At 37.2% G+C, this 11,050-nt stretch overlaps 1 protein-coding gene across 1 annotated transcript in view; it reads left to right on the top strand.

Annotated features, from left to right (window-relative positions):
* Positions 1–11,050, top strand: part of KDM4C (lysine demethylase 4C) — a gene marked incomplete at its 3' end in the record, with an annotated part of 396,913 nt that overhangs the window by 235,085 nt on the left and 150,778 nt on the right. The window contains exon 11 of the mRNA XM_042781719.1: positions 85–193. Coding sequence (XP_042637653.1) covers positions 85–193 — 109 coding nt within the window. The remainder of the gene's footprint in view (positions 1–84; positions 194–11,050) is intronic.

The following is an 11,050-nucleotide window of genomic DNA, read 5'->3' as shown; positions in this document are numbered from 1 at the left end:
CCCCGCCTCTATTATTAGCCATATTTTTTTAAAAACAAATCTTAACTATGAATGTCTCCCTCCTATTTTTATTTCTGTACCCAGATAATTGAGGGAGAGACCAAAACATCTAAGAGTTGGCGCCATCCACTTAGTAAGCCTCCAGCAAGATCCCCAATGACACTGGTGAAGCAGCAGGCAGCTAGTGATGAAGGTGAGCTCATGAATTTTCCTGTTTGTTGTCACAAACTGTTGTGAAAAAAGTGCTTGGGAGGGAGGAATGTGGCCAAGTGGCAAATATATACCATTGAGAAATCATAGGTAATAAAACACTTTTCAGACAAAAAGGAGATGAGATTTCTTATTTAAAGTGCTAATTTGTGGGATGAAGACCCTGTTCATAAAATGCGTAAGTTTTCCTGTTTCATTTGATGGAGTAGACTTGGTCACTATTTGCTGACATTTCATCTTAAGGTTCTCCCAGGCAAGTTGAGAATATTCCATTGTATGTATGTACTGCATAGTCTGGTAATTAAAAACAACAACAACAACAACCCTTTTTTTTTTTTGCCTCCAATTAGAAATTAGACCATTTTTTTTCCTTGCAAATGTTTCTTAGCATCACAAGGACCTTATTTTCTTCATCTTTGAGAAGATCAATTCAAGCCCTTCCTTGAGGTATTCTTCATTGGCATAAATTGTTAATGAAGGTCAGGTATATATACAGATGGTGTCAAGGAAGTAACATGAATCTTGGGTTCAAGCTTTTTTGTTTAGTTTAAATAAAGTATCAGTAGACATCCTTAACAGATATGTTTCTTTTACCCATCATATTCTTTTATACTTCATATTTAGTTATAAAAGAAATGGTAGATGTAGGGTCCAGGTAGGGATGATCTTAGTTTCTATAAAACCAACCCAAGGTGGAATTCTGGTTTGCATAATAAAAAAACCAAACTCAATGCCCTCAAGTTAGATCTGACTTGGGTTTCTGACTCACAGCGACCCCTCCTTGGGTTTCTGAGGTGGTATCACTATGGAAGTAGATTGCCCAATCTTCCTTCTGAGGAGTGGCTGGTGAGTTTGAACTGCCAGCATTCTGGTTAGCAGTCAGATGCCTTAGGCACTGCACCACCAGAAATCATGAAATATATGAAAACATGTCATCATGTTGGTTTCTTCTTTCTTCTGCCTTGTTATATCCAGTACAAACCCCTTAATTGTCAATATAATAATAGGACAACTCTGTATAAAGTCATTAATACTTATATACATTCCTCATGCATTTTAATTACCTTTCCATTATGGCTATATTTGGAGTAGTTTTTCTGAAGGGACTGGATTATATTAAAACACAAGGAAAGCTGCTTTCTCTTGCATCCTTAATTTTCCTTTTTCCTAAGTTGATTTTGATATGAGCCATCATCATTTGGCCTAGAGTTTCTCTATGGAGAGCAGTTCTGATTTTACTCTGTACAGCTTGCAAAATTTATAAATGGATTAGTTTAACAAAATCGTCTCAAGGGTTTGAGGTTAAATACCTTGCTGAAACATTGATGCTTGTAGCATTTGCAACAGTCTCACTTTGCATTCTAAAATGTTAAGGATTCCTGGAGTCCTTTGAGGATTTTTCAGAATTCAAGAGAAAAATCAAGAGATTTTTTTTTTTTGTTGTTGTTGTGATGGCTGAAAAATCGTGGCTCGTAGATTTTTACAAGGTTCAAAACTGACAAGAATATTTTGTGGCCTGGAGCAAATTGCTTACATCATTGGACACTTGAATGAAGCCTTGGCCTTTTGCCTCAATGTCTGAGTTGCTTTAAGGTTGGAAATGAATGCACATCAACATTGTTAGAAAGTGATGGAGAATGGTTTTTGTGCTCATTGGGGAGCACACAATTACAAATCCAGCTTTGTTTGGGAATTTTCTGCCCTCCCTAAGGGACTCTTTTGTACCACTTATATGGAAGCAGGTCTATATGTCAAATAGGCTGTACCCAGATAAGAGCATCTGAGAAATGGCATCATTAAACAACAATCAATGTCCCCTTCTGGTTAATGATCACTTTTCTACTGAAGGTGGGCTGTTATTTCCCAACAGAAGGGCAGCCAAGGGGAACAATACTTGGTCCAGCCCTTCTGGGAGCATCAGTGAAGTTGGGAGAGCAGAGTCACCAGGAAGTTGTTTTCTGCTTTGGGGAGTGAAGTGACTTTTTGATACTCAAATGATGATGTGAACCTGGAGATCATTCCAGTTGGTTGAAGTTTGAAAGACTGTGTTTGGCACATAATAAATGTTTGGCACATTGTCCTGATGTGACAATGAGGAGCAGGTGGAGAATGATAACTGAGCTTTCCAGAACTGAGGGAAATCCCAAGGAGCTTCAGAGGGAAATGCCGTCCAGATGGGAAAGGAAAGCCAACACTGTGGCTGTTCAGGCGGAAATTTGCCAGTATTCGAGTAGGATCCAGGCAGTCCGAACTAAATTCCCATAGGCTCCACTAGACACTCAGAACTAGACTCCTAAAACCCCTTAGTGAATGGCTAGACCAGAGCAAAGCAAATAAATATAACAACTGAGCACAACACAGGGAGAGAAAATGCACACTTGCCTGCTGGGATCTGGGCGTGAGGGATTGGGGAGGGTAACGGGAAAAGGAGTTTTTGTAAGAATTCTCTCTCTCTTTTAAAACTTTTTATTGTGATTTGTGTAAAATTTTACAAAGAAGACTAGTTTTACATTTCACAGATCATAACTCATTTTGTTTTGTGACAGCTTACATTCCCTGCAGCGTAGTACCTCTCCTCCCACTTCTTCCTGTGGTTACCCTTTCCCTGTGTCCTTCTTGCCTATGCATTCCTGCTGCCCCACCTTTCTCGCTGTGCAAATGCTGCCCTTCTGAATCTCCCATGGCTGATTGTTCTAAGGAGTGTATCTTCCTGGTTTAGGTGTTCAACTCGTAGGTTTGTGTATCGTTTGGCTGCAAGGGAAGCCACAGGAGTGAGTTCAATTCCAGACCCAAAGGTGGCTTGAGACCATAGTCTCATGGGTTTCACCAGTCTCTGTAAGACCAGTAAGCCTGCTTTTTTTTTTTTTTTTTTTAAGATTTTGAGTTTGTTCAACATTTTCCCTAAGAATTCTTAATCCTATGACTATGATCAAAGTTATACCTTTCATTGCAAGTCAAAAAATTACAGTAAAAGGTGGGTGTTGCCTGTAGTGAAACAGGCAGGTGCAGTTACACAACTTTTTGAATGCTGGCCAGACTGGACTCAGTTGAATGGGCGATAGGCTCTGATTGGAACCATGGCTCTACAGGCTTCTGATTGAGGCACATCTTTTCCCTCCCTCAGTCACATGTGAAATGTGAGGCTTGCTCAGGAACCATCAGAGGTCCCTGCTCCAGGTTCATGGATGGGTCGTGGGCATTCAAATTCCTGGAAATAGAATGTAGCATTAGGTTGCAGTCTACTGGGCTTCTATTAGATTTTCAAAAGGGCTGATCACCAATGGGTCGCATTTTTATTTAGAACTCTTCAATGGTGATTCTCTGTTTTCTAGAATAATCATACAGAAAGATGGAAAGAAATACCCATCTCTAGCGTACTGACCCATGTGCAGACGTGACCTCATCTACAAGTGTGGATATTGACAAGAGTTCAGATGTAAGCCCTGGTCCTAACTTTGCTTTCCTCTGATCCAAGTGTCTGAGAGACTCTTCAGAAGTCTCCAGTTGAGCAAGTACAGTGCTATAATGAGCTGTTAAGCATCTCTTTGAAATTAAAGACAGCTTAGACCCAGATTCTTATCTCTTCAGTATCTGCCTGCCTTGAGGCTTAGATCAAGTGTCTTTCGGAAAGTGTTCCTGTAATTCATGTTTTGGAAAGACTGCCTGTATTAATATTGTAATTCATTTAGTAATGGATTAAAAATTTAAATGTATAGATGGAAGAGATGGAAGTTGCTGCTTTAATTAGAGATTATTCTTGATGTTTGACAATTCTTTAACTCGTTTAACCTAGGTTGTCAGTTGTTCTGAAGAATAAAATATATGCATTTAAGCACTGTTAAGTGAAATCTCAGGCGTTCAAGTCTGACAGAAATCACCTCCCCAAATGGTTTTCTGTGTTTCTATTCTTTTATAGAAAAGCTTGTGTTTATGAAGTAGTGGACCTATAAATCTGTTCTTAGCATGTTTTCCCAAGACTAGAAGAAGCCAGCGATTTCATCTTATTAGAGATTCTCGTTTTCTTCTGGGATTGATTGCCAGAGATTTCCTGTGGTCTCTGCATACTTTTCCTAGACTCCTTTAGTCACTGGAGAAAGCATGTTAAAGTGCTCCCACCACTGGGAGCACCAGTAGTACACAGGCTGGCTCTTGGGCTCTTTGCAGTTATCCCTCACACAAAAGAACATTATTAAGAATTGGTGGTTTCAGTTCACCTTTGGTACACAGCTGATTTTGGGAGAATTATGCCCTCCTGCTCTTGGGAGCTTTTCTCTCTTCTAATAGCCTTGGTATAGATTTACCAGTTTTAATTTTTACTTCAAGAATTTATTAAAGGGAATATGTTAAGTAAATATGATAATGATGTCTTTTATTGATCTGAACTTTAAAAAGGTCACTTCAGTTATAAAATTAAATACAAATTTTATTTTAAATATTAAAAACACCCTTCATTTATTCTTTCAAACAGTAATGGGTACATGATTGAGTTCTGGCTTTTAGTTTCTCCTTGGCCATAGGGCTATATAGCCTTGGGAAACTAAGTCATGGAATTCCTCAAAGGGTCAGTTTACTCATCTGTAAAAGGAAATACTTAGATTAGTGATTCCAGAGTTCCATTCAAGCTCTAAATTTCTTAGACTCCATGTAAATATAATAGGAGAGGATAGGAGTTAGTCCTTGCCCCATGCCCAGCTTCTAAATGAAAAGGAGAAGCTTGAATGAAGTATAGGAGCATCCTTCACCAGTAGTGTTTACCCTGCATACATAGCCCCTTTCTCAGCCAGTTTTGAAAAAACAAATACTGTTTTATGACTATTGCATGTCATGCTCCAAATATTATTAATTTTCACATAATGATCGCCTCTCTTTGTTCAGTCAGTTCTTACTAGCTGGAGGTAATGCTATACTTTCATAATAAGCACAGTTTTATTTCTGTCTGTTGGAGCAATAAAATAGCCAATTCAGCAGATTACTACAGAGATTGGTTTGGAATGTTTGTTGATAGGTCACAGCCAATGTTTTCCTGCATTATATGGACATAAAACACAAGATGTTGTTGGCACTCAGATTGAGCGGACATTTGATCTAGTACTTCGCTGTGTAGTAACAGTTGGGTTTTCTCAGTTTAGCTTGACGTCTCTGTCAGTAAATTCCAATGGAAGCCCCAGTGGCATTGCCTTTACTGTAACATGGGGAATAAAAATCAAAACCACCTTCCCTTATTATGCTAGTGGCTTGGTCAGGTTTTGATTGCATTAGAGAAAAAATGCTAACTTTATAACTTACAAGGTTGTGTACTGAACTTTTCACAGTCCATCTTGAAACTTTTCTAAACAATGGTTGGCACAAAGTCTTAGATCAGGTGTCTGAAAGTGCTGAAAGCTTTCGGATTGTAAAATGATAGTCGAAACTTTGATACTTGTGACTTCATATGTGACTTGTTATTCTTATAGGAAACATTGAAGGGAACAGCTGTTGATACTACAATTGCAAGGCTCTTTCCATTCCTTAGGAAAATAAATTACTGTATTAGGTTCAAATGCATGAGATGGCCAATATTAGACATTGTTTTTAAAATAAAAGAACTGCAATTTCATTCAACTCAAATATATTGCTTTACATTTCTTTAAAATTGTTCACAAACTCCTTTCCCTAGAGACATTGGCCAATTTTCTGCATTTCTGGTTCTACCTTTTGTTTGCTTTTGAAACTAGTCCTGAAGATGAAGAATAAATGTGCAATTTCTGAGGTTTATGTAATTACTTTATTATTTAATTTTATGGAAAACTTACTCTGCAGTCTGTATTTTCTTGTTTTTTATTTTTGGCCACTAGCCAAGGAAAATTTAGTCCTAGGCTGGCAGTGTTTTCTATGCTAGTGTTTGGGCACCCTTGTGGGTTTTAGGAAAGGACTTTTTACTGCTTGGAGGTTAAGTAACATGTCCAAGGCTCCCATCTAATAAATGGTTAGGAAGTGGCTCACTTTATCATCATTTTTATCCTAGATTCAGGTACCCTCCTCTTCCTTTTCTGGTTCCTAGGTTCTAGGTTTTAAGGAGATGGTGAGGGGGCTATGATTTTATGTTTATCAGCTAGACCTTTGAATTCTGCACTGATGTTCCATTTTTAATTTTCATGTCTTTTTGTTTTGTTTCATTATGAGAAAGGGTTTCAAGATCCAAAATTACAGAGATATTTGTTGTTCTAATTAACGTGAGGAAGAAAAAGTTTGCTATATTTGAATGTTTGCATATTATTCACATATTTCCATGGTTGTAAGTTCTTTTCTTGAGGAAATTTACTTTATAATGACTTCAGACAGTTTTGGCTAGGATCTAGACCAAGAATCATCCTGAGAGAGATCAGTGAGTACAAAGGCTTGTGCCTGGACCTACTCATAGATTTGGAGATGGAACACTGCCTTGCCCTCTTTTTATTTCTGTTCTTTCCCTTGACTAGTGTGTGTCCTTGTTTTCCTAGTAGTAGGCATGGGCACCTGGTTGAAGTGCTTTGCTGAATCTGTTTAGCAGCTCTTTCTTTGATCTTCCAGGTGATAACAGTGCCCTAATAGTTCTTGGGTCAAAATATCTAAGGATCTTGTCATTTACCCAGACTGCCAGAGCTGTCTTGTAGCTAAGGAGAACTTGTTTTGCCCATAAGTTGGGACATGCTGGAGGTTCATTGTTTGGAAATCTTGTTTGGCCATTTTTTAAAATGACTTTGCATTCTAGATGCTGTTGATGAAATAGCTATGAAACTGGAGAGTTCTCTCATGGGGAGTTTTGAACTACAAGGCAGGGGACTGTTTATTATTTACTATTTACTCCTTATTTCCAGAATCTACATGCTACCTGTCTCATAGTTGGGTACCATCTTGTCGGTTTTTGACCCTGTGTGACATAGGATTTCATAGGCTGTAATCTTTATATAAGCAGATTGCTAATAAGCCTTTTTCCCACTGAGCCACTAGGTGGGTTTGAACTGCCAACCTTTTGGCAAGTAGTTGAGCATCTAACTCTTTGCAATACCCAGCGACTCCATCTATTATTACATTAACCTTTTAAGGGAACAGTAATTCAGAATTTTATTTTTCTTCTATGCCACTGTAGTGAGTAAATAAAACTGACAGAAACCTGCTGTCAAACTTAGGTTTTCCCCAGTTCGTGGCACCCACCTAATATTAGTCCAATTGCAGAATTTTTTTCAGTTTTTTAGGTTGCATATTTTTATAATTATAAAAACTTTCAAACTCCTTTTCTTTATTCCACCCTTTTAAATATATATTTTTATAGATTTAACATCATTCTGTGTGTACAGTATTGTGTACTGTATATTATATTGTAATAATCATTATATATTATGTTTAATGTGTATCTGATATATTCACATTATAGTGTATCTCATTCATCTCCTCTTATGCCTGCATAATAGGGCCACACCATTTCATAGTAAAATCATACTTGAAACTCCCATAATTTTTCTCTGTTGAAAATTTGAATCCCTGTTGGGTTTCCAAGGCAGTAAATCTTTATGGAAGTAGATTGCCCCATCTTCCTTCCACAGAGTGGCTGGTTAGCAGTTAGAACTCCTTTTGTTTCATTATTTTGATAGCAATTCAAACAATCCTGGAAACATATACTACAGGAAAAATAAAGTTTCCAGGTTGAAACTTTCGTTCTCTTTTGCGTCACTTATTCTTGAAATTCCACCCCTCTCCCAACACACACACAAATAAACATGTGCGTGCACACACGCGCACACACACACAAACAAACACCAACACCAGTTTCGTTCAGGACATTTGGAACCATACATAGTGCTTCCCAGGATTGAGATTTTGCTCAAGTACCTGAATGAGAGCAGATGCTGCTGTGCTCTTTAAAGTAGAGTGTGGCGCTATTCTGGCCAAAACATAGCCCTGGAGCAGAACCCGAAGCAGCAGACTCATCGTGGTGACTGGCAAAGGGAGTCTCTTCTGTAGTCAAGTCAATGGCTTTGCCCATCTGCTGGTTCAATCAGCAAGTCCTGGCAGCACTCAGTCCACAAATGGCCCAAATGTTCTTCTTTAGAGAAATCCTCCTGATGCTTAGCAAGCAAAATTCTGTCATGGAGACTGTACTGAGTGAATAAAACTGACAGAAAAGTGCTTTTAAACTAAGGTTTTCCCCAGTTCATAGCACCCACCTAATATTAGTCCAATGACAGATTTTTTTTTTTAGTTTTATAGCTTGCATATTTTTATAATAATAAAAACTTGCAACCTCTTCTCCTTTATTCTACACTTTTAAATATATTTTTAATAGGTTTAACATCATTTTCTGTGTACAGTGTTGTGTTTTGATTTTTCATTCATTATTATATTGTAATAATCATTAAATATTATTTTATAATCTATATATGATGTATATATTCACATTATGTATTTTATTTATATTCTTTAAAAGCATCTACTCTTATGTCTGCACAATATTATCACACTAACATTTATATATATATCTCTTAATGAACTTTTAGTTTTAGTCCTTTCGTATTATCATAAACATTTCTTCAGTGATATTTTTGGCTGAAGGGGACAGTAAAGGTATTCTTTTCCTCTGAAAAGATCTATCTTTTAATGGAAATATAATTGGGGTATCTGTCTAGATTGGCTCTTACTATTCCAGTCTGTATGGTTGTTACAAATAATATCTTACTGTGTTTTTGGTGAACGTTTACATAGCAGTTTATGTTCTCATTCAGCAATTTCTATACACGTTGTTCAGTGACATTGATTATATTTTCAACAATGTATGAATATTCTCATTATTTCCTTTCTGGTTTTTCTGTTTCCAGTAATCTAATTTTCTTGACCCCTTACATTCTCATCTTTGTCTTAAAGTAATTGTTAACCCTTTGGTCTCATACAGGTGATTTAAAAAATATATTGCTTTTTTTTTTAAGTTTAGCATTTAGGGCTTACATGGCAAGCTGAGTGACCTTTGGAAAGGTTTTCCTGGAGACCAGAGGGGAATACCTTAAATTGAAGACTTAGCTGTATGGCTGATATCTCATACAAGCTGTTTAAATACCCTGAAGTTTAAATAATCTTGTACTTATTGTGCAGATGAAGAAACTGAGGGTTTAGAAGTATAGACTGACTTAAAGATTACACCAATTTCGTGAATGAACTGTTAGTTTAGTTCCACCTCAGTTCCAGAACTCATGCTTTTTTTCTCTGGTGTAGACAACAGATAAGTGTGTTTATTATAGCAGAGGTGGATCAGAGCTCTGCCTTTGTAGCTGTGGTTATATCAAAATAATTTAATAACCATTGTTCTGGATAACAGAGAAAAACTTTATTACATTTTTTGCTAGATTCATTATATAGTTTCCCTGTAAGATTTTTGGCATAGATTTAAACTTTCTGTTACCTGAACTAATACATACGTATATACATATAGGTATGTGTGTGTGTGTGTGTATATCAGTTTGATTTTTTACTTATATAAGTTGTACCTACACTTTATTCCTTAAAAATAAGAAAATAATTGCTTTTCTATAGAAAGCAACCTGAAATAAATATTTAATCATTATAATAAAAACTGTATATCTATACAAAGTCTGTTGCTGATGGGTCCCCACTCTGCTTTGGGAAACATTATTAATTTGTGGAATTAAATTGCTATCTAAATAAGGGAGAATACCCAAGATTAGCGTGAATAGAAATCTGTCGAAGACTCTCAATATTTTAAGATTCTCAAGTGAATTGCAGCAAACCTGACTCTCTCTTCAGAGCTGTAAACTCTGAGCTCCCAACTTTCCTGGAGCCTCTTCTTCTTTTGTCAGCATCAGATGTGGCACTGAATCCCAGACTTTATAACATAAACATTGACAACAAGGAAAAGATCTAATTACCCTGTGAAACTGATGAGGTGGTTTATGGTTCTAAGGTGAGGGTGGGTACAGGTTTGAATAGCAAGCAAGGAGGATAGTTTTGGAGATGGTTTTAAGGCTCACTGGTGGCAGGGTGTCAGAGGATTGTAAGCAAGTTGACTGTGAGTGGCTAAGTACTGTGATTTTACCTGCAAGTAATATTGGCTCTTCTTTTGTCCTTGTTGAGATTACCCAGTAAAACCTATGAAAGCTGGAACCTGTATAAGCTGGAAACCTATCAGAGAAAGAAGATGAAAATATTTTCCATTAACAGAAAGCAGTGAAAAAATTGTGAGACTGCACTGTGTCAGAGGTGGAAAACCTGCAAGACCCAGAAAAATGAGGTGCAAAGTTCTAGCTCTTACAGGTTTCACTCTGGTTAGGAAAGAAGGTGGTTTGATGGCTGGTGGCAGTATTTTCCCAGGGTTGCTGAACTTTGATGCATTTATAATGAGCGATCTTTTATTTCCTTTGCTCTCTCATATTTCTGCAGCAAACTGTGGCATAGAAGATGGGACTGCACAGTCTTCTGATTGTTGACATGCTGGTTTACAAACAAATGATATGATTGTAGTAATAAAATATTGGCCATGTCTCTGTAGGTTTAATAATATCTGCCTCCTGCCCACTCTTTGCACTATACTATTACAAGAACTAATTTGTTTTTTTAAAAATCTAATACTCTATAAAATAGTAGGGTGTGTTTTCATTCCACAACATGTTACAAAATGCATCATGCTGTGAGGTCATTATATACCAATGAGATTATGGTGGAGCATTTAGAGGCTCATTACTTAACTGTAGTTGAAGAAGGTGGTGGTGGTGGGGTGTTCCTAGCACAGTGATTACCAGATGATCAACAACAAGAACAACAAAACACAATGGAAAATTTTGCCCCCTCTTTTGTATATTGGAAGATTGTGTGTGTG

The sequence above is a fragment of the Orycteropus afer genome, unplaced genomic scaffold (assembly GCF_000298275.1).
Source record: "Orycteropus afer afer isolate SDZICR_OR568_19922 unplaced genomic scaffold, OryAfe1.0 scaffold00156, whole genome shotgun sequence".
Classification (NCBI taxonomy): Eukaryota; Metazoa; Chordata; class Mammalia; order Tubulidentata; family Orycteropodidae; genus Orycteropus; species Orycteropus afer.
The sequence above is the reverse complement of the archived record's forward strand: the minus strand, read 5'-3'. Positions and strand labels throughout refer to the sequence as shown.